Source organism: Dermacentor silvarum, chromosome 4 (genome assembly GCF_013339745.2).
Source record: "Dermacentor silvarum isolate Dsil-2018 chromosome 4, BIME_Dsil_1.4, whole genome shotgun sequence".
NCBI lineage: Eukaryota > Metazoa > Arthropoda > Arachnida > Ixodida > Ixodidae > Dermacentor > Dermacentor silvarum.
The window spans coordinates 208,413,806-208,438,782 of NC_051157.2; the positions used below are offsets into that span (position 1 = coordinate 208,413,806).

The following is a 24,977-nucleotide window of genomic DNA, read 5'->3' on the forward strand; positions in this document are numbered from 1 at the left end:
GTAGGAGCAGAGGCCTACAAAGCTTCGAACGTCGTTTGTGCAGGTCGGCAAAGAGAAATCCTTGACTTCGCGAACTTTCTCCGGATTGGGGCAAACACCAGAAGAATCGACGAGGTGTTGGAGCACAGTAAGTTGCTCGGTGGCTGAAGTGACATTTCGTCGAATTGAGCTGAAGTCTCACCTTGCGGAACACTGAAAGAACTGTCGAGAGACGCTAAAGGTGTGTGTCAAAAGTTGTCGAAAAGACAATGACATCATCGAGGTAGCACAAGCAGATTGACCACTTTAAGCCATGAAGGAGGGGCGTGCGTCCATCATTCGTTTAAATGTAGCAGGAGCATTGCATAGCCCGAATGGCTTCACCTTAAACTGATAGAGCCCATCAGGTGTAATAAACGCAGTCTTTGCATGATCCATGTCCTCAAATGCAATCTGCCAATACCTGGAATGAATGTATATCGAAGAAAAATACTTGGAACCACAGAGACAGTCAAGGCTGTCATCTATCCGAGGGAAGGGGTACACGTCCTTTTTTGTTACTTGGTTAAGATTCCGGTAGTCGATACAGAAGCGCCAGCTGTCGTCCTTCTTTCTAACGAGCACGAAAGGAGATGCCTATGGGCTCAAAGGTTCAATGATTTTGTTTGAGCAAACATTTTGTTAAATTTTCACTGAACCAACTCATGAAGGAAACCCAGCAGTGGCTGAGGAGCAGCAGGAAGAACGAAAACAGCAGTCAAAGGCTTAAGGTTAAATACATAATAAAAAGTAACTTTTGATACCATGAAGGGCAACAACAGCAGACTGCCATTACCATGAACTCGAAGAACAAAGAAATCCTGTTTGTCTTAATAGATGAGACCCACACAAAATAAGTTCCACTATTATAGGCACACCGAATATTTTCAATCAAGAGGCACATATAGAAGAAGACATTGAATGTGCTTGCATAGTCCAAATGATTGTTTTATGAACTCTTACTTAAATTTCGGTTGCTGGAGCTTTACAAATCTTGGTGATATTTCAAAAGCTTACATTTTACAGACGTTTATGAAAAATCTGCTAGTGCCCTCATATTAACAAAATGCGCCAAAGTATTCAGAGAATTAATTAGCTGCATCAAGTGTGAGTACCAATGGTTCTTATGCCTCTCGGTAGTTTCATCACTTTGTCTTCCTGCCTGAAAAGCCACCTCGTGGGCTTTCAGATTATCATTGTCACTTGTTTATTTCGACAGAAACACCGCTTAGTCCTAATAGTCACGACAGGTCTTTGCTGAGCCAAGGTGATGGCTATGGAAGTTCGCCTTAATCAAACGGTAGTTCATGTTAAACGAAACCTTTTCACATGGTTTCTCTACAGGAAACCAACCAAGCACTTGCTTAGCATATCTCAAGGTTTGGCTTAAGAAAGTACGTCTTAAGGGAGTTTGCTGTATCTGCTGAATTTATAAGCAGCATGTTCAGACAGTTAGTGAATGTAAAGTATGTACAATAAAAAAAGATGTCCAAAGTAATAAACCTGCATAAAAAAGTCACTCTAACCGTAAAAGGGCATGCATTTGGCCTGGTTAGTTCGCGATTATGAGAAGACGAACAGCGCTGAACAACAGGACGAAGGGAGAGCACAGACACGGGTTCTCTTGCATGGAAGCTCAGCTAGACGAACACAGCGGTGATGCGATATGTGAACGACTTTTTAATATTTACAGCTCTAACCCTTCCGACACTAAGCCTGCTGCTACCATAATTTATGACGTATTTCAAAATGAAATAAGTTCCTTTGAATTAACCACGGAGAATACGTCAGACAACAGACTACGCTTCTTAGACTTGGAACTCTTGTTCTCAGAAATCCTTGTTTGTTGGGACTATGCTCCTCGGTCGCGCAACGGTCTCTTCCCCTTTTCCTGTGCACACTCCAAGATTGTGAAGCACGGCATTGCGAAAGCTTGCATGAAGGTGGCCCTTGTAAGGTGTTATTACCACCAAGCTAGCTAAAGTGTGTTACCAACAAGCTAGCTTTCAATCACCAGTATCGCGGTTGAAGCTTGCGGGATTCTCTGAAACACTATTATTCAGCATAGCCAAAAACCTCGTAACGGGGTTAAAGAACAAGCTCCTGACGGCAGCCCAGCATGAGGTTAACTCGCGGCAAATGGTTCCGGTTATTCCTTATGTACATGATCATCATCAGCCTGTATTTATATCCACTGCAGGACGAAGGCCTCTCCCTGTGATCTCCAATTACCCGTTTATGCTAGCCGATTCCAACTTGCACCTGCAAATTTCCTAACTTCATCACCCCACCTAGTTTTCTGCCGTCCTCAACTGCACTTCCCTTCTCTCGGTATCCATTCTGTAACACTAATGGTCCACTGGTTATCCATCCTACGTATTACATGGCCTGCACGGATCCATTTCTTCCGCTTAATGTCAACTAGAATATCGGCTATCCCCGTTTGTTTTCTGATCCACGCCGCTCTCTTCCTGTCTCTTAACGTTAGGCCTAACATTTTTCGTTTCATTGCTCTTTGTGCGGTTCTTGTGTAGATAAGGTTGCCCATAATCTCAAAAAAGTGGTCAGCAGAGCAGGTGTTAGATTGCTGTTCACAGCCCGAAACAAGCTAGGTAGCATGTGTCGACAGGTCAATCGTGAGACCGAGGCCACAATAAGTTGCAAGAAGCATAGGCAGCCTTTTTTAAAAAAGTGTTGTGTATCCATTGTTTACAAGATCCCCCTGTCTTGTGGGCGTTTCTATATTGGACAAACTGGCCGGTGCATTAATGTACGCATGGGTGAGCCCGCGAACAAAGTTAAGAAGGCCACTGATAGTCAACTGTCACTGCATTGAATGCGACTGCGAGCCGTATTTCGAAAATCCGATTTTCTTATCAAAGTACCGAGATGAACGTGCTCGTCTTGGGTCAGGCCTATCACATCCACAGTAGTGGAGACGCATGTGTAAGCCTACCCTCCATTTTCCTTCTTTCAAAGGAGATATCGTACCTGAGTTGCTAATTTGAAGTTTGAGTTTGCGCTTGCTCCTTGTGATAGTGGCTGTCTGCTTATGTATGACGACCGAAGCAGACACATGTTGTTAGCAGAGCCCGTGTATGTGCTCTCCCTTTGTCCTGTTGTTCAGCGTCATTTCATTTTTTCGTAATCACTGTAACGAGACTGACATTTCAATTTGACTCTAACACATACTCCTCGTGAATTGCAGACAACACTGTTTTTCCTGAGGAGTAAAGAACCATGCACTTTTTAATGTCCAATGCACTTACTATGGCATGGTCATTTGTTTCCTCAACAGAGGCAAAATAGACTGACTGACAGCCAACCAAACAGGAAAGGAAAATGTCGACAACATGCAGTTTCTTGATTTTGAAGAACACACAAGAACATGACTGTTCATTACGATTTATAAAAATATTCACAACCTGTCCAAAGACACCTGCGCTAGAAACAACAAAAGAATTTTTTCGTCTGGACTTATCCTTTGCAGCTACGCAGTAAGTGAATGCGCCAACTGCTGCTTTCTGGTACATAATAGCACTTCCTTGCTGGCTCCCCTTTCCATACAGCACTACAGCTCCCTTTTGTGTGAACTTCCTCTTGAGGTTGTAGCCTTTAACTAGTGAATTAACAAGTGACCGCAGGTCGGCACTTTGCCACTTGTTATTCTTGGAGACAACTTGAGGAAGGGACATCAAGATCGCAAACTTCTCAACAATTTGCGCATGGGCGTACCTTGTGCCATTCACAAGGCGGAGTAGCCTCCCATTCATTGACTCGAAAGGGTATGCTGAGAAACCCCACAATGGCCCCCACTGGCTGACATGGTCTACCATGTGAAGAAGAATGTGTGCATTATAAGACATGCACTCTCTTCCATACAGCTCTTGATAATCCTTCAAGAAGCGTACAAACAGCTTCTTAACTTCTGCAATTCTGTCCAGCGGAATGGATGGTTGCAAACAGAAGTGCATCAGTGCCACAAACATTGTCCAGTTCTTGTAATACTTTCTGGGTAGGAAACCCTTAAGGACGACTGGAGAAAAAAAAGAAGCCAGTCACGCCATTCAGAAGCCTTCCAGAACTTCATTTCACGAAGCGAACGCGGCAGCCTAGTGGTTTCCCAGATTGGCAGACTGCTGGCTCAATCTTTGATCAATTTCCCCGAGATGTGATCCAAGACTAAATTCTGTTTGTCTTTTGTGGCTAAACCACATGAAAGTTGTAGTCCTAACAAATCCATTGCAGACTGCATGCATATATTCGACTACGAATGAACATGGAAATTTTAAAAATGCCATGAAAAACAAAACACTTGCACCCTTGATGCCACAAGATGGCTCCCCCCTTCGATGTGCCTGTTCCACGTGTCTTTCGAAGCTGTTTTGTGTTTTTAGCCTCGGTGCTGCCTCTTCAATGGGATAAACCCGTGTGTGTCCTTTACCCTTGGCAATGACTTCTCCACTATGCTCACACCATGCACAGCCATGGGCACCGTTGAACTGTGTCATGTTCATGACAAGACAACGTGCAACAGTGTCAACAGTGCACGGGCCTGGGTATGCACGACATGTCTTAGCCATGCCACTCTTAGTTGTCCATGAAATTCCCTCAGAAGAAAGGCGGTTCATTGTGTCAACGTATGGCTTTAAAAATGCATTCATGTTTGGTTTACCAGAGCCAAACCACAGGCCAAAAGCAGAAGCTTCTGGACCCTTTCTTTGAAGGGAAGTTCATTGACTTGGAGGAGCAAGGGCCACACGCTTTGACCAGATGATTTAAAAGGGGCACACCATCTGTGTTCCATGTAAAAGATATGTCATCATCTGTCAGGGGCAAAGTGGCGTAACCCGTGCTCTGTGTGATGTCTGCAACATCATACGCAGGAGCCCTTCGGTTTTGTGGAAGCTTTCCACTCAATAAAATCTCTTTGATCTGGGCATCAAGATCAAGAGTAAGGAAAAATGAGCCTGACTCTACAAGACTAGAAATCCTGTGCTGAGTAGTGCATTGCAAGCAAACTATATCAGCAGTGGCACATGGTAGTGAAACAAGGTACTCACTACATTTTGGACAACAAACATGTGTTGTACGTTCACATTCAAGCACAGAGGAGAAGTTCTTGAAGAAAAGATACTTCGTCTTTGGGAAAGTTGCGCCTTCCGGCAGGTGGGCATCGATAATTTTTAGAAGGCTCTCTGTTGCCTCCTTGGACGAATGATGTCGTAGACTGTGGGCCATCACCATAATCAGGGATTGGCCTTTTGAAATTTTGGCTTCCGGATAGAGTGGTACATCCTGGGGAAAAAATAAAAATATTTATACCATAGTGACAACTGATATTAGCGCATATCCATAGACAACAACAGTATCAAAATTATGCTCACATTATTGACTTGCTTGCAGTGCAGGTTACCTTTTGCAAACCTTTACAGTTATAGATAATCATGAGTGCAAAACGTGTATGTAAACAAAAGTGTGACATCGACCAATTATGTGTAAAAATTAGCAATAGGTTTGTGTCACCTTTTAGATGTGTGCTTTTTTTTTTTTATACAAAGACTGCTTTCTTAATAGGCAGCATTTCCTATTGGACAATGATGTCTAGGCAGTGCATTCATTGTAAATTATTTACATAGCTTTTCAATATTGTGTCATTCCCCTTGCATACCATGATGTATAAAACAGTCCTTCAAACTTTGTCTAACTACACATCTCTAATTTGCTACTACCACGCAGAGGAAAACTTCAGCTTTTTCACTGAAGCCTCTCCCATATGCTGTTTTGCAACTCAGGTGCAATGTCACCAAAGCTAGAACAACTTTCCGCACTGCCTACATTTGTAACAAAAATGGTGCTTGTGAGAGAGTACGCGACCTATGCATGGAGGTGCACAACAACACTAATGATGGTGACGTCATTCAGGTGCCTCAACAACAATACCTGATCTTGAACTTTAACATGGATACATACAAACATATAAAAACCCAATTCGATGGTAAAACAGTGCCGCAGTAACTCAATAAGTAAGAGCATTGCATGGGAAATGTGAAGACAAGGGTTTGTAAGCACCTGCGGCCATTTGCTCTTTTTATCTATTTTCATTTATACCATTTATTTAAAGAATTTTCACTTAAATTAAACTACAAATAATTTCGCTTATGTGTTCCTTGCTGTCAGTGCATGTTGGCTTGTTACAAAAAGGAATGGTCATCCATAGAACTTAACATTGCTCTATCTTTTTAAATACTAGACAGAAGCACTGAAGGTGGCAGTCTGATTTAAGCTGTACCAGGGCAACAATGACGCATGTTTCTCTCGTATTGCAATTGTAACGCGAAAATGGTAAATTTCACACACGCAGGTCATATATATTAGGAATCTAAAATGTTGCTTCTTAGACGTGCAATAATAATTTTTAAAAACACCGCGCTTTCTAGGCACTGTGTTTGGTGCTTCAAATATAGCAGTAATATTTCTATTTGTATAATATTCTTTTCGGCCCGGCAACATTCACAATAGGCGCTGCAGCCAATCGATTCCGCAGCGTGTTTAGTAGCGCAATGCTACTGTTATAGGACACGACCATTTGCATATATACGCTCAATTATATTATCGCACAGACTTCAATGCTGTACGATGTCAAGTTTTTCACTTTAAAATAGTGTTTTGAGTGCAGGTGGTACCCTCTGTCAAAAGCAGTATGAACACATGGCAAGGCACTAAAACTTGAACTTGCTTAGATACTAACCAGTTCATTTTCTTCCTGTTGAGATTCCTCCGGTCCTTGGTCGCTTTCCTCGTCGGCGGTCGATGAGCTGTCCCGATAACTGCAGTCACATGGCTCCGTGCTTGCAACGTCACCGTCCTCGCTGTCTAAACATGCACCGCTGTTAAGGCTGCGTTCGCGCAAGCCGTCTTCGTGAGAGTTCGACAGGTTGAGTGGACTGGCTGCTAATGTTACAGAAGCGAGTGCACTTTCTTCGCTTAAATGACCTAGCGTGTTCTCGTCGCTCTCAGAACCGCCGGTACTACTGCCGACTTCGTCGGGGACAACCTGGCTTGACGATTCAGCGGCTTTCCTTCTACATCTCGTGCGGGCCGGGACGCCTACTAAAGCATCATATAGATACGCCTTGTATCTCTTTCTTTTAGGCATCTCCGCAGACAATCTCTTCCGCAAAACACTGAATTCTCGCACCGCAAGCACCTCGACCAACTGCACTAATCCAAAGTATCCAGCGCTTGCAGATGGTACGATGGTACAAAAAGCATTTGCTTGGTTATGCTTGGCTATGCTTGGCTAATAAAAATGTGTTTGCTGAAAATATTTTTCCTTTATAATTTCTATCTTTTTAAGAATCTCTGCTAAAAAATAGTGAGATATAGGTGATGTTCACACCGCAATCCTCAGAGACAGCTTCGACAGTGTATCAAAAAATAATCTCGAGTTATCATGGTTTTAAGCTGCCGCCGGTTGTTCGAAAATTAGGTTTATCCAATCCAATCCAGTCATTTTTAAATGGAAAGCGCATATAAGATGGACGCCACCAGCAAGGTCCCCAGAGTTTCTGCCAGCGTAATTTTGTACGTGTCAACTCAAAACTGCACCATGAAGCACGTCCTCGTGAAATGGGAGACCGAGGACACGTGGGACGTGTATCCTGTGAAGAGGATCGCCGATATAGCAATTGGAATGGAGCTGCTTAGGGACCCGGCCATCACGCTACAAAAATTTCGGGATGTCGTTGTCGACATCGTGTGGCAGCCTGGTAAGCCACCAGCACCTGCCAGGATTCTAGCTGTCGGTATGGTGGCTACAGGGGGAAAGTGTGACGGGCGCCACATTCTCGCCGTGGAAGAGGGGCGCACGGAACGCAGTGAAAATTCTGGCCGCCGCAAGGGGCGCTGGTGTAGTCATAGGTGCTCACCACGGCCGCGCGTGCTTGGGCTCGTCCGTTCTCTGTCTCCACTGTGCCATTCCCTCGTTTGGATGTCTTTCCTTCGCCGTCGTCGTTTGTTTGGCCACGTGTTGTGCGAACCAGCGCATGGTGCTGACCATGCCGTCAAGTCGTTCAAGTACATGCTTCGTGCCTGGATGTAAAGGCAGGTATCGATCGTGCTCAGAGAAGTTATCGGTCTTTAAAGCCCCGAAGGATCTCTCGAGACGAGAGCAATGGGCTCGTAATATTAAGCGGGCTGACAAAGAACTGACGAGAGACAGCGTCGTATGCGAGCGGCACTTCGACGAGAGTTTCATTGAAAGAGCATACCGGCACGTTATAAACGGTGAGGTTGTAGAGATACCCCGTGATCGTCCGCGTTTGTCAGACGATGCTGTGCCTACGTTGTTCCCGGACGCACCGAAGTACTTTACCAAAAAAGCACCCGTGAAAAGAAAGGATCGCAATGTATGTGAGCAGCACGGACCTGCCAAAAAACGGCAAAAGCCTAACTCAGTCAGCAGACAACAGCCCGAAGTACTCGTGCAGCAGCAGGAGCTGGAAGATCCCAGTGTTCCTGAGGTCGGAACATCTGACGCAGTCCACGCCGTCGCCGAAGTTCAGCATGCGGGCTTGAACCTCCGTCTACCTGACGAAACGTGGAACAAGTTAACGTTTCGCGGTGAACATGATTCTGCAGTGTACGGCGTTTGTGAGCTCGAGGGCGAACAAGTTGACCACATCTTGCTTCCCAAGCTGGTTAAATTCAAAGCTAATAGCTGCCAACAGAACTCATTGTGTTGCTTTGTATACCTGAGGGGAAAACTGCATTCACAGTGTACCGTCTCGTCGCAGGAAGAAGGGCAGTCGGTGCTCGACAGCACACATGCACTTACATTGTGTCGAGGCTGCGGCATCAGACCGGAAAAGCAAGGACAGTATGTAATCTTTGCTGGGAATTGCTTTTCCGCCAAGTGTACTTACGTGTGTGAGAGTGGCGGCTCCTGCATACACTGCAAGTACCTCAGAAAACTGGTGCAAAATCAAATGTCGCGAAAGCGGCGCAACGGGCGCGTGTCAAAACGTCGGAAAAAACTCGCTAACACGCGTCGCATCTTGCTTACCGCTCAGAAAAAGTTGTTGAATGCAGAAAGCGAACTAGCAGCGATGCGTCAGGCAAATCAACAGATTGCCGACGAGGTGTTGGGCGCTCGCATTAAAAGTTTGCCTGAAAAGCAACAAATGGCTGTCAAGGCCTGCTTCGAGGCAGCTGCGAGAAAATCAACATCGGGGATTTTGTATGAGAAAGAATGGATTTTGGAGTGTGTACTTCTGCGGATGCGTAGTCCCAAGTTGTACGAGCATCTCCGTAAGCAAAAAGTTCTTATATTGCCAAGCAGGACGTGTCTGCAGCACTATACTCGCAGTTTCAAGAGTGGATTCGGATTCAATAGTGCAGTTTTCAATGCCCTTGCTACCAAGACTAGAGACATGGACATCTCTAGTAGACATGGAGGCATCATCTTCGATGAAATTAAGTTGGCTGAGCATTTCAGCGTCAACGCAGTAGGTAAGCACCACCATTTCTTCAATCGAGCATCAGATCACTGAAAATGCACCACGTTTGCCCGGCATAGAGCCCGTTTTTATACTCCAGAGGCAATCAAGTTTTCCATTTTAACTTACTTCCAGGGACAGTGGAAGGCTTCGTTGACCTTGGAAAGTTCACCCTGGATGAAGATCGGACGACCCCGGCAGACCATGGGATGGTGATGATGTTTCAACCCTTTCAAGGTAAGGAAGCATTTTTATCAATGTTGTGTGCCAAGATATGTTGACTGGTAAAAGCACTTACGTTTTTCCAAGTTAATGAAGAACTTCAAATCAGCTCCTTATTAGATGTTGCATTGATTAAGATTACCAAGTCAGCGAACTGAATTGTATATGCGTGAAGTGCAAGAAAGCGTCTCAATTTTATGTGAAACTACTTAGCAGGTCATGCAGCTGCCTTCCTATAACACATGAGTGCTATTGTGCAGGTGACTGGACACAGATATTGGGAGTGTTTTCATCGAAAGGGAACATCAAAGCGGAAATGCTGGCAAAGCTTCTTCTAGAGGCCACCCTCTTGTCAGAACAAGCCGGTCTTTTTGTCGACATTGTATCCTGCGATGGAGCAACCTGGAATCGGAGCATGTGGAGGTCATTTGGAATCGGCGGTATGAAACTGAACTATCTGTTCTATTGTGCCAAGTTCAGCATATCTGCAATGTGCATGGGACACATGAAACAGTATACATACATCAGACTTGCACTTAGTGAACAACTTCCTTTGGCCCTATTTCTATGCGTTCCCTCAATATCAGCGATGTCTTCGCAGAACAGTGTATACTCATTAAGTTTCAAACACCTCCATCCCTTTTCGTGATGAGGAAACTGTGATGTTTGAAAGCAGACTGCTTCTTCTTTATTTCAGCATCCTCAGGCAAGACCACTTGCAGTGCTACCCACCCTGTGGATCCCTCCAGAAGGCTTCACTTCTGCTCCGACTTCCCTCATTTAGTCAAATGTGTTCGCAACTCATTTGTGAGCACCGGTTTCACCACTCAAGATGGTCGCGTGTGTGTTCAGCACATTGAGGCAGCATGGGAGAAAGACAAAAGTTCTTTAACTCTGAAGGCCATGCCACATATTACCAGAGCACACATTTGGCCCAATTCTTTTGAGAAAATGAAAGTTAACTTGGCCTTCACAATTTTCAGTGATGAAGTTTTGAAAGGAATGTTTTTGTTATCATCGGACATTGATGAGATTTCTCGTTTGAAACTAGTGCCCACAGTGGAGTTTGTGAAGCGAATGAGCCGACTAATAGCAGTGATGACGTCGAGGTGCCCGCGAGATGGGCTCAGGCCATCATCAGATAAAGTTGCTGACATAGAAGCGTTCCTTTTATTCATGGATCACTGGGAAGCAGCAGCAAATAAGGCCGGTGGTGGATTTGTGAGTAAGAGCACCGCAGAAGGGTTGCGTGTTACCCTAGTGTAGTGCACTTTCACTTCTTACATATCTGACAAAGACTCTCGGATATAGGTACATGCTTACTGCCAGACTTAGCCAAGACAAATTAGAAAATGTTTTCGGGATAATTCGGCAGTACTGTGGTACTAATGACCATCCAAATCCCGCGCAGTTCCTAATGACTGTAAATTGCTTATCCTTTTATAATCTTGCCAGGCCACCCAAGAGTGGGAACTCCCCGGCAGAGCTTATAAGAGCTCTGCTTGACACTTCATTGCCTGCCACAAGTGATGCCATTTTCGGCATACGTGACATTATTGAAGACATGCTAGAAGTTGGAAATGTTGACGGGGCTAGGTCTACACTGCAGTGTCTAAGTGATGAACATAGTAGCTGTGTTATCCAGAAAAGTGACAGCCGTCTCACTTATTATGTTGCTGGCTATGTTGCTAAGAAGTTCAGCAAAAAAAGGTCTTGCAGTGAGTGCCTTTCAGCTCTTGCCACCAAGCAATCAGGAGCCATTGTCGAACTGAACAGCGAGTTAGTGAGTGCATTTGACAGAGGAGGATTGCTGTACCCTTGTGAGAGTCTTGCGAAACTGGTGAAAACCTTGGAAGATGCATTCACTTTGTTTTTTTCTGTAGAAAAATTGCATTCGTTCAGTATGCACGATTTCATGCAGTTCTTGGCAGGGGTCAAGCTGTCTAGAGTGGGCTGCGAAATTCACAGCAAGGAACTGACCGCTAAAGTAGTCCAGTTTTTTCTGCTCACGCGCATGCACTTTTGGACAAAATCTTTAAACAAAGATAGGAGTGTCCAAAGGGAGCGACAAAAACACTTGAAGTTGAGGAGGTGCCAGTAGTTTGACTTCTTAATGTGATAACAAATGTGTCATAAATAAATATGTTTTACCATTTCTCTTGCGTGTACTTATTTGCACCTAAAGCCGTAAGAGAAATGATTGGTCATTGTGTAGATAGAACGATCGCCAAGATTAAAAAAAGAAGTGTTCAATGTATCCAAGAGCCTCCAGCTGCAGCATCCCGTCTCCACTCCAAGTTTCTCAAGGGAAAGGAGCCGGAAAATGCGTATGATTTGAACATTTTACGCTGAAGGGAACCCCTTACAAGTACGGGAAAATGTAGGTTGGCGGGGGGAGAAAGAAAAAGCACGCTGCAGCCAGTATACTCGCTATGAACTATTGTAAACAGTTTACCTTTCACCAACAGGAAAACACTCTAAAGTCAGTTTAGCTACGCATCCGAACAAGTGGTTTAGTTCAGCTGAAGCAGACTAAACATCGTAAAAGCAGCGTAAAAAGAAGGCAGTGCGGATAAGAACGACACTGGGCAGGCGCTTGTCCTTGCGGCTCGCCACTTCCGTCTAAGAACATTTAGCGTTTTCTTTTTTATTGTTTAACACCATTCAGAACTTGCAACACATTTTTCTTATCGAAATGAACATGCAGCGCTTTGAAAAGCATGGGCGCGAAGTGTAAGCGATTGTTTGATACAAGTGCAACTGATGTTTAGCGGCCACACGCAAAGCAGGCAAACACCGCCGCAAGCACCTATGGTGCAGGTAGCGCCGTCTGGTGTGACCGCCATCTTTCATTGTGAATTCGTGCAGTCCTCCGCTCTCGCCCGTCACACTTCCCCCCTCTAGCCACCATACTGTTGGTAAGTAGAACTACAAAATGTCGTAGAACGTTATAGCCGCGGAAAGAGATCTTCCGTAGAACTAAAATGCGTGGTGCGATGTGTGCACTTCTACCACGCCGCAAGCTAGGTGTGAGGAAATCTTGAAATTATTTGATTTTCACTGCTGGATAATTATCCGTGCTTGGCAAATTTTGATGTTTTTATGCCCTTCTGTTGGCAAGCGTGGGGTTTGGCACGTGGTATTGTTGCGCACGTGGTATTTTTACCTATAATTGAGGCAATTAGCGTTTTGAGGAATTTTGCATTGTGTGTTGCGTCCTGTCATTTTACATTTCTCTGACCTCGTGTATTTGTGCAGCAGGTCAGTTTTCACGTGTCCCGTGTTTCACTAAGTTTTGCGCCCACTCGGCTTCGCACCCGCAAGCCAGTACCTAAATGTAATATTCTACCCGCTTTTCTCTTCATTTTTTTTCTTTTTCGTTTTCTTAACCATGCTGATGAGAGCTGTAGCACTGTTTCTAGCAGTTAGCTAGCACGTGCAAGGGTCACGTGGCCGATTCTGTTTTGCACGTGTTAGCTGAATAGGCAAGCTGAGTGGTAGGCCAGAACACACATTTTTTAAGTATATTTCACATGAAGTAGAAAAGGTCTGTAAAATGGTAAAACTCTCTCTCCATGTACAGTTCACTTTTCGGGCGCATTTTATGCAATATTTTTTTTTATTTCCTTCCACTTATGTACTTAAACGTCGCATATGACTGACATAGGGATTATTTGTGTGTAGAAGGCACTTTACCTTACAACATGATTCATTCTTGATCTTTGAATGAATGTGTGTGGTTTAGTGGCGCAAGGGCCAGGTATGGCCAAAGAGCGCCATGACAGTGTTTGTTAGTTCGCAGTGAAGTGATGAATTCTGAGAAGTAGATGTGACAGGGCTGTAAAGGGGCCTAAAAATAATCGCTGTAAAGTGCGTAAAATATACATGTACTAAAATCATGGCAATGACTAATGAGGTGTACTATGCAATGAAGAATGCATTGAGAAGGAATGACACAATATTTAAAATATTTAAGATGCAGTGATTATTAAGAAGCACTGCTGCCTAGACAGAGCCCTTGAACCACAAGGGCCTGGAGGCATGTGCTATAAGAAACTATCACAGCGGCATCCTCTGGAGAGAGGATGCGCTACGAACTAGTTGGGCTAATAACATGCAGGACCACATCGTTCAAAAAATCGACGACTGCTTTGGCATTAAAAATCGGTTTTTCGCCAAGAAACATAATGGGGTGAAGCGGGACATGATATCGGTACGCTTGTGAAAAATATTTCTTCCTTTCTGTTTCGGCTTCCCGGCACTCCACGAGGACATGGAGGACAGTCAGCCTCTCACCACATCTACCACAGGTTGGTGGTTCACTACCAGTAAGCAAAAAATTGTGGGTGCCATATGTATGTCCTATTCTGAGACGACAGAATAGGACATCAGTTCGTCGTGTTTTCGCTACGGGAGGCCAGAAACCTAACTGTGGTTTAATGAAGTGAAGCTTATTATTTATTTCAGCGTCCCACAAGCGTTGCCAGTGGCTTCGCAGTTTCTTTCGCAGGAAAGGCTTCAAATCTGTTGCAGGAACAGCAGTTGTAGGGTTAATAGCCTGAGATATAACAGATGTGGCCATTTGGTCTGCTCGAACATTACCTTCAATGCCTCTATGGCCTGGCACCCAGCATATAATCACATGCTGGTTAGATATATACGCTTTACACAGAATGGTGATGATGATGATGATATATGGGGTTTAACGGCGCAAGGGCCAATAATGGCCAAAGAGCGCCGGGCCAGTGTTAATGAGTTTAAATTGATGCGATGGATTACGAGTGGTGGATATGACGTGGCTGTAAAGGGGCCTAAAATTGTCGCTGTAAAGTGCATAAAATCTACAGGTAATAAGATTATGGGAATGACTAATGGCGTGTGCTATGAACATTGAATATGCATTGCAAATGAATATTACTATTTCCAAAATATGTCCGATGCGAAAATTGGCATGAAGCACTATTGCCTCAACAGAACCCTTGAACATAAAGGCCTGGAGGCATGTGCTATACTAAACACTATCGCAACAGCATCCTCTGGCGGGAGGATGTGCTACGAATATCTAGGGCTAATTACATGTAGTACCACGTCATTCAAGAAACCTAGGACTGCTTTGGAATTAAAAATCGGTTCTTTGCCAATAAACATATTGGGATGGATAGGGATATGGTATCGGTATGCAAGAGGAAAATGTTTCCTTCTCTCTGTTTCGGCTTCCCGGCACTCCAGGAGGACATGGAGGACGGTCAGCCTCTCACCACATCTACCACAGGTTGGTGGTTCATCACCTGTCAACAAAAAACTGTGGGTTCCGTACGTGTGTCCTATTCTCAACCGACTGAATAGGACGTCAGTTCGCCGTGTTTTCGTTACGGGGGGCCAGGAACCTAACTGTGGTTTAATCAAGTGAAGCTTATTACTTGTTTCAGCATCCCACAAGCGTTGCCAGTGGCTTCGCAGTTTCTTTCGCAGGAAAGGTTTCAGATCTGTTACAGGGACAGCAGCTGTAGGGTTAATAGCGTGTGATGTTATTGACGTAGCCATTCGGTCAGCTAGCACATTACCCTCAATGCTTCTATGGCCAGGCACCCAGCATATAATGACATGCTGGTTACATAAATACGCTTCACAGAGAACGGAATAGAGCTCAGTAAGTACAGGATTTTTTTGTTTACCGAGTGACATCAATGCTTTTACGACGCTTAGGGAGTCCGTAAATATAATTGCCTTTTGAAGTTTTGATTTCCTTATATGCTTCACAGCCGACAACAGTGCATGGGCCTCAGCCGTAAAAATACTCGTTTCCGGGTGGAGTACACCGGCTTCCGAGAAGGATGGGCCAACGGCTGCATAAGACACCCCGGCATGTGACTTGGAGGCATCAGTGTAAAGCTCTGTACACGAGTACTTGTATTGAAGCTCTAAGAAATGCATTTTAATGTGTGCCTCTGGTGCGTGTTTAGTGACCTCTACAAACGATGTATCGCAATCTATGAGTTGCCACTGCCACGGCGGTAACAGTTTCACTGGAGCCATAGGACGATGATCAAGCAGCGGAACACCCATTTCCTCACTGAGGTTCCTCACACGCAAGGAGAATGGCTTTCTCGCTGCAGGTCGATTATGGAAGAGTGTGGCAGCGGTAACGTCATTTATGGTTGAATAAGAAGGATGTTCATTGTTTGCTTGTACTTTCAGAAAATATGTGAAACTGCGATATGAACGCTGCAGATGGAGTGACCACTGGTTAGACTCTACATAGAGGCTTTGGATCGGACTTGTTCGGAAGGCACCGGTCGCGAGGCGGATACCCAGATGGTGAACGGGATCTAGTATTTTTAATGCACTTGGCGTTGCAGAATTATAAATTATAGACCCGTAGTCAAGCCGGGAGAGGACAAGACTCCTATACAAGTTAAGCAAACATTTTCGATCACTGCCCCATGTTGTGCGGGACAGAAGTTTTAGAACATTCATTGTCTTCAGGCATTTTGTCCTCAGATATTTAATATGAGGAATAAATGTAAGCTTGGAATCTAAAATGATTCCTAAAAACTTATGTTCGCTGCTCAAAGAGAGCGCATCTCCTTTGATTTGTATACTTGGGACAGGCGTTACGCCTCTCTTGTTTGTAAAGAGTATGCAAGTGCTTTTCTGAGCGTTAACATTAAAACCATTCTCCTCCGCCCATTTGGACAATCTGTTAATTCCCAGCTGTACCTGTCGTTCGCAGATGGCAATATTACATGACTTAAAGGCTATCTGCACATCATCGACATAAACCGAATAAAACATTGTGCGTGGGATGACTGTACGCAGGGAATTCATTTTTACAATAAATAGTGTGCAGCTAAGCACACCGCCCTGCGGCACACCAGTTTCTTGTGTGAATGACCTAGACAAAGCTCTGCCCACCCTTACGCGAAATGTGTGATTAGTGAGGTAACTTTCGATTGTATTTAACATGTTGCCACGGACACCCATCGCCGAGAGATCTCGGAGAATGCCGTAGCGCCATGTCGTGTCGTAAGCTTTTTCTAGGTCGAGAAACACTGAGAGGCAGAACTGCTTATGTATAAAAGCATCCCTGATATAAGACTCAATGCGAACAAGGTGGTCTGTTGTGGACATACCTTCCCTGAAACCACATTGCAAGGGGTCTAGTAGTTTGTTATATTCAAGGAAACAGATTAAGCGCCTGTTTATCATTTTTTCAAATAGTTTGCACAGGCAGCTTGTAAGCGCTATTGGCCTATAGCTGCTGGCTAGGGATGGGTCTTTGCCTTGTTTAAGCACGGGGATGACTATAGCTTCCTTCCACGAAGACGGGATATACCCATCCGCCCACATTGCATTGAAAAGATACAGGAGTGTTTTCAGAGTTTCAGGATGTACGTACTTAATCATTTCATATATGACACGATCACCACCTGGCGCCGAGTTATTGCAGCAAGCGAGGGATGCCTTAAGTTCAGTTAAAGTAAATGGATAGTTGTAGGCCTCACTCGATGATTCTTTACGTTTAAGGGGCTGGCGCTCTTCGCGTTCTTTGATCCTCAGAAATGTTTTTGTGTAATGGGACGCACTGGATACATGTTCGAAGTGTTCGCCCAGACAGTCTGCCTGGTCTTCCAGGCTCTCACCTTGGGTACTGACTAAGGGGAGTGGGTGTACCTCCCGGCCTTTTAATTTATTTACTATATTCCACACTTTTGTCTCATCAGTGTAAGAATTTATACCGGAGATGTACTTTTCCCAACTCTCCCTTTTAGCTCGTCGACGCGTTCTTCTACCCTGGGACTTTATTTGTTTGAAAGTAAACAAGTTTTCGGCAGTTGGTGAGTCGCGAAGTCGTACCCAAGCCTTGTTTTGATTTTTCCGGGCTTGTTTACATTCTTCATTCCACCACGGAATGCGACGTTTATTTGCAAGTCCGTTAGTTTGACGGATGCATTTCGTGGCAGCGTCAATTATAAAGGCTGTTATATAGGCCACAGCGTCTTCTATATTAAAGGAGGAAATATCATCCGTGGTTAGATATGTAAGTTCCCGGAAAAGTTCCCAGTTACCCGTGTCAACCTTCCATCGGGGAATGTGTGGTGAGCATATATCTTGTTTTGTTAAGTTTATTATAATTGGGAAGTGGTCGCTCCCAAAGGGGTTCTTGAGAACGGACCACTCCAGGTACGGAATTATTGTACTCGACACGATACTTAAATCTATAGAGGAGTATGTATTATGCGCCACGCTGTAGTACGTTGGCTCTTTCTTATTAAGCAAACATGCTCCTGAGGAAAAAAAGTTTTCAATTAGGCGACCTCTCGCATCGCAACGCGAGTCTCCCCACTAAGTGTTATGTGCATTTAAATCTCCGACAACAATGTATGGAGCCGCAAGTTCATCTATATAGTTTTGAAATTCGGTTTTATTAAGTTGATAACTGGGAGGGATGTATATAGAACTGATAGTGATTAGCTTGTCAAAAAGCACCCCTTGGACAGCAACTGCCTCTAGGGGCGTACGAAGTTTTATTTCCCTACAGGCAACACCTCTGTCGACTATGATAGCTACACCACCGGATGACACAACAGTGTCCTCGCGGTCTTTGCGAAAAATAGCATATTGTCTGAGGAAATTTGTATCTGTACGTTTGAGGTGTGTTTCTTGAACACACAGCACCCTGGGACTAAATTTGCGGAGGAGTTCTTTAACGTCGTCAAGATTTTGAAGGAGACTTCTAACGTTCCAATGAACTATTTGAGTGCCCATATTAAAAAGAGTTTTGTGCTGTGTGTTTACGAAAAGAGAGTTAGCTTACAGAACCCTTTAGGGGCCCTGTAATGCGGGGTTTCTCTTTTTTGGAGCGGTCGAGAGATTCTCGCCGCTCCTTAGGCGCTGGCTGCGCCGTCTGGCTAGAAGATGTGTCCATCGGCTCTTGCGGCGCGCTGGACACCCGCTCTTGAGAGCGGTTTGTTTGCGTTGAAGGCCTCGTCTCAAGAGACGAGACCCTTGAGGCCACCAGCCCGGAGGTCGATGGCCCCTTCTTCTGAGATGGCGGAGCAGCACTAGCTGCAGCCGCCGAGGGGGCGGATGGGGTCACCGCTGGCTCACTACGCGTGTGCCAGACAGCCGCCGAAGGCCGTTGTGGCGCAGCCCCCTGACGCGTCACATCGGCAAAGCTGGTTTTTGGCAGGTAGGACACCTGCCTTCGTGCCTCTTTGAACGAAATATTTTGTTTAACTTTAATCGTGACAATTTCCTTTTCTTTTTTCCAGGATGGGCAGGACCGCGAGTACGCGGCGTGCTCCCCTTCACAGTTTACACAATGTGGGGTGTTATTGCACGTATCAGACGTGTGTTCAGAAGCACTGCATTTGGCGCAAGTAGTTCGACCGCGACAGCTCTGTGAGCTATGGCCAAATCTCTGGCATTTGAAACATCGCAGGGGGTTAGGAATATACGGCCTGACTCTGATTTTCACGTAGCCTGCCTCGATAGTCTCGGGCAGTACACTTGTGCCGAAGGTTAGAATGAGATGCTTGGTCAGAATTTCTTTTCCGTCACGCCTCATCTTAATTCTTTTGACATTGATGACATTTTGGTCACTCCAGCCCTCTAATAGTTCTGCTTCACTTAGCTCCATCAAATCATCATCCGAAACTACACCACGACTGGTGTTCATAGTGCGGTGCGGGGTCACAGTGATGGGAAAGTCTCCAATGGATACTAGGTTCTGTAGTTTCTCAAGTTGTTTCATATCTCGGAGTTCAAGAAGGAGGTCGCCGCTAGCCAATTTCGTAGCTTTATAGCCGGCTCCTATTGTCTCTGTCAGGCATTTTGAAACGAGGAAGGGAGAGATCGCTCTCACTGCCTTTTCAGATTTTACGCTGTGTATGACGTGGTAGCGGGGAAAGTTTTCTTTGTGGTGCCCAAAAAATTGAAACACTTCTTCGGTGCGCCCCCTTTTCTGGGGGCGATCGGGTAATGCAGGGAAAGAGTAAGCCATAAAAATAATATTCATTCGGCAGGAACGCCAGCCACCCACCATGGAGCCCAACAAGGGGACGATGTAGGACCTGTAAACACAAGTCCCACAAACGCCAGCTGTACGTTCCCGCTATAACCAAATACGTATAACCAAGGGTGGTTATGACACACAAGGTTAACCCTCGCCGCCAGGAAAGTTAGAAGTAAATGGAAGAGAAAAGAAGACAGGAAAGATTAAAAGTGAGGGAGAAAGACGAAGATTGAAGAGAAGGACCGGAAAAGGCGACTACCGATTTCCTCTGGGTGGGTCAGTCCAGGGGTGCCGTCTACGTGAAGCGGAGGCCAAAGAGGTGTGTTGCCTCAGCCGAGGGGCCATGAAGGTCCGAGCACCCGGCATCGGCTCAACCCCCAGGATCCTCTTTTCCCCGGACACGGCTAAGCCACGCACGGCTACACGCGGGAGGGTCCAACCCTCGTGTGCTTGGGTACGTGGTGGCGCAACTCACCAAACGCCTGCTGACGCAGACGCCCCTGCGGGGCATTCTTGATCTTTGTCTACAAGGCTACTAGTTTAGAAATGTTTAGCGTTTGCAGCGTTGGTCTTCTTATGCAGCCAGTAGCAGCAACTGCCCACTTCAGTGTAGATGCTTTTTGTTTTAATTGGTGCCAGCACATTTTAACATGCATCATTAAAGACCTGTAATATCCAGCTTACTGTGTAAAATGTGGACAGCTTCTTATGAAGTACATGCACACAATAGTATAGAAATTGTCAGCCAGAAACAATAGTATTAAAATTTGCCAAAGAAAGGCATTTTTTGTGTGCACCACTAAACCATCCAATATAATTGCAACTTACATTGTTCTTTGCTTGCATGTTTACAGGAAGTCAGGCCTCCATGGAAAAAAAAACGAAATAGGCTGGCACTGGAGGCTGCCGAGACTGACAGCTCAGCCACTGGTGCAAAGGTAAATGTTAGTTCTTACTTTAAATAGTAATTGCCAAGTAACTGAGCTTTAATATGTTTGTAACCTGCACACTAACAAGCTTAGAAGTCAATTGTTAGCTTGCTTTCTTGGAGTGTAATTCAGGGTTCTGGCATTGTCTTTCTTTTTTGTTTTTAACCTGATGGCTGTTTGTTTCCCAACACTATTTCATATATAACCTTTCTTTCCTCACTGCATTAGATTATGTTGAGTAAAATGTTATTGTCGGGACACGCCTACATCTTTTTTAAAGCAAAGTCCTACTATGTATGAAACTCTGCTCTTGGAACCACTGTGTGAACATTTTTGTAAGCAGCTATATCGTAATACCATTGGTGTGCTCTGTTGATATTGAAGGCTTCGATTCTGAAAGAATGACTTCTGCCAGCTGCTAACCACTCTCACTCTACGATGACCCACTCATCTACCATGTATCTCTTTCATGGGAAATGTCGTGAAAAGTGCCGCTATACATGCATTTTCTCAAGCAGAAATAGTAGTCTAACAACAACTTTGAAGGTGCAGTATAGTTCATGAAACATTGCAAATGCACTTGTGCCACTTTTCACATGTACAGGGGTAGTACAGTTGCAGCAATAGTGCCCAAGTGCTACATTTGCTACTTGCTGCGCCAAAACCATCGAAAAATGCCTTGGATTGCGCCAAAGTTGCTCCAAAACACCAAGCGCGACCAACACTGGTTCGTGTTTACGCCAACTTGAGAGGAAAGTGGTGGCTAGCTTTGTAGCCTGGGTTTTGTAACTTCATCTTCAGTATATCGCAAGTTGCCACTGTTGTCAAGTATCATGTTGTAGAGTGTTCTGCTGCATTCATGTGCAGTAACGTGCACCCATATTAGTGCTCCCATGTTTTTTGTTTTCTCATGCCCCTATAAGGTGCATATCCTCATACTTAGCCCGTGAGATATGCATGATCATTTCTGCCACTGGGGACGGTAGACAAAATGAACTTTGGTTTGGTCATCCACGCCATTGGAAGACATCTTGGTCCTTTTAAATGACTGTCATGTTTCTACTATTGATGCCATATGTTTATGTATTTGTGTCTTGTTTCACTTACAGCAGTGCGAACATATGTTGTAAAATATGAATGTGTTGGCAAATTCAACATACTGATTCATGGTATATGTGTAATAATGTAAAGAAAATGCATTTTGGGTCACGAGATTACTGTGTAACAGACATTTGCCTGGAAAATTTATGCTCTCGCAAGCTATTGACGCGAGTGTGAGGTTGTGTGTGCTTACACTAATAATGTTGTGTATGCTTGCAGCGAACATGTGACCACTTGGAAGAAATAGAAAGTCTGCAGAACACAGTGGAAAGCCTGCAAGAAGAGCTTCGCGAGACTCGGGCTGAGCTCGACCAAGCACGGCAGTGTATTGGTGAGTGCACATTTACCGATAAATGTTGTAGCAAGATTAACTTCTTTTGTAAGAAAGTCCTGCAGTTAGCTAATGTAGTGTAGGCTTTTAAATTAAATCAGGGCAGAGTCCTCAGATCTCTCTGCAATTCCTCCAGTTCCTGTACTGATGTCACAAATGCTGTGCATGTAATAAGTTACAAGCCATATTCTATTTTCAATCTATCTAAATATTCCAATCTTAGCAGTAAGATAGGGCACATCACGTTGCTACAATGATGTATGCAGGGTGTCCCAACTATCATGCACCAATATTTAAAAATATGCAAATGCCATGTACAACAATGTAATGTTGTTTGCTGCCGCTTGGAGATACTCGGTCTATTCTTTGCATTCCGCTTAATTATATTATAATTCGACGAAAAGTGTCAATGCGAACATTGTAGAGCAACATGAAAAACTCCCGATACAGCTTTCTATTGCTCAACACGTGCTACATAAAAGTGTTTTTGAGCGTGAAAGAAGCCCACGAATAGACGCACAGTGCCTCGAGTGGCCAGTCAAGCAACAATTTTGCGTGTATTCACGGGCTTCTTTAACGCTCAACGAAACTTTTATGTAGCACATGTTGAGCAACAGAAAGCTGTATCGCGAGTTTTTCATGTTGCTCTACAATGTTCGCATTGACACTTTTCGTCGAATTATAATATTGGAGATGTTGATTAAGACTATGTAATTAAGCTGAATGCAAGGAATAGACCGACTATCTCCAAGTGACGGCAAACAACATTACCTGCTTGTACATGGCATTTGCATATTTTTAAATCTTGGTGCATGATAGTTGGAACACCCTGTATAAATGAGCACGTGGAAATTTCCTAAGCGTTGGTTGCTAGAGTGCTCCTGTGTGTGTGTGTGTGTATGTCTCACTCTCTGATTGTCTTTCCAGCATACCCCCAGCACAGTATTTTTTTGAGTGTGCTTGTGTATTCGTATGTGTGTGAGTCAGTAGTGACAAATGTTTCTTTGCTTCTAAGGAAGATATACCCTCGGCTATTCAGGTGCACCATGGAAGCCACCACGTAATTTTTGTCGGAGCAATTGTTCAGCTCACTTTGGCGGTGACACGGTTCAGTGTCACTTTGGCGGTGCGCTGCTACACGAGAAAGAAGTGCTCTTTTAAATAGATGGCCATGGCGACCGAGAGTCAGACGGGAAAGCATATAATTATTAAACTAAAAATGTGTGCACGAAAACAGTTTATTATTGTTAGAAACAACATTTACAATCCACCCTTATAAGCGCCGGCAATGACGGCAACTTGACCAGCAACAGTCAAAACGACTCGATCCGCCAAACAACTGCGCAGTCATTATCCAGCGTGGTCGTGAACAACCTGAGAGTGAGAGTAGTTTTTTTTGCTGTTCTTGCTGTTTTTTGCGGTGTGGCACATTTTATTACATTGTAACGTTAGCAATTTAATGATGATGATGTGTGGCGTTTAATGGCGCAAGGGCCAGCTATGGCCAAAGAGCGCCATGACATATGGTAATAAAATGTTTATGTATTATGAATGAAGTGATTAAATTGAGTTGCTAATGTACATGTTATGTGGCTGTAAAAAGGCCTAAGAACGGGTCGCTGTAAACTGCGTAAAATAGAATGACAATGATTCATGACAAAATAAAAAATGAGCAAAAAAGTTTTACTGCGAAAAGGTGATATAATAGGTTTCATACAAGGACTACTGCCTCCACAGGGCTCTTGAAGTATAGAGCTGAGAGGCGTGTGGTAAAAGACATGTCACTGCGGCTACAGCCTCGAAGGCGAGGCTTTGCTACGCATGACCTGGCCAAATTACTTCTAAGACGTTAACTTCATCTAGAAAGCTAAAAACTGTGTTTAAGTTAAAAAGCGGTTCGTTGCTGAGAAAGAATGCTGGGTGAAATGGGATATGCTGGAGGTATGCAGAATAAAAGTACTTTTTACGCTCCCTTTCTATTTCCTTGCACTGAATGAGGACATGGAGCACTGTAAGGGTGTCGCCACACCTTCGACATGACGGAGTATCACTTCCAGTCAGTAGGTAAGAGTGGGTGCCGAAGGTATGACCTATTCTTAATCGGCAGAGGAGCACTTCTTTGTATCGTGCTGTTTTCTCTGATATCCAGTGCCCTAATTTTGGTTTGATAAAATGCAGTTTATTGAATACCTGGGTATCCCACTGTTTCTGCCAGTGCTTCTTCAGCTTTTGACGTAAGTATGGTTTAAGGTCTGTGGCAGGAATTGGTAGGTTCTTGTCGGCGTCGCTAAAAACTACTGAGGTAGCGTTCCCGTCAGCATCTTCATTGCCTTTTATGCCACTATGGCCAGGCACCCAGCATAGGACGATGACTTGTTTAGCCGTATAAGCTGAGCACAACACTGCATACAATTGGTTAAAAACAGTGTTCTTGTTTTTTCGTACACTCATTAAAGCTCGGACTACACTCAATGAGTCCGTGAACACAATAGCTTTTGGGAGATTCATTTGTTTTATGTGTTGAACTGCAGAGAGTATCGCGTACGCTTCTGCCGTAAAAATACTTGTATGTGGATTCAATGTACCGGATATTGAAAACGATGGTCCTAGAGCTGCATAGGCAACACCAGCAGGAGACTTCGAAGCGCCTGTATAAAATTCAGCACAAAAATACTTATCCTGAAGTTCAAGAAAATGTGAATGTATATGTGTATCAGGTGCTCGTTTCGATATTTCAACAAAAGAAATGTCACACTGTATATTCTGCCACTCCCAAGGCGGTGGGAGACGAGTAGGACCTATTAGAACATTCTTCAGAAGAGGGACGCCTGTTTCTTCTGACAGTGCTTCCAACCGAA

General features: G+C 44.4%; 1 protein-coding gene across 1 annotated transcript; it reads left to right on the forward strand.

Moving 5' to 3' along the window:
* The first annotated feature begins 7,630 nt into the window (after window positions 1-7,630).
* LOC125945125 (uncharacterized) lies at window positions 7,631-9,572 on the forward strand. Its single transcript, XM_049666696.1, has 2 exons — window positions 7,631-7,790; window positions 8,320-9,572. The coding sequence occupies exons 1-2, from the start codon at window positions 7,631-7,633 to the stop codon at window positions 9,570-9,572; spliced, it is 1,413 nt and encodes a 470-aa protein (XP_049522653.1).
* The last annotated feature ends 15,405 nt before the right edge of the window (window positions 9,573-24,977 follow it).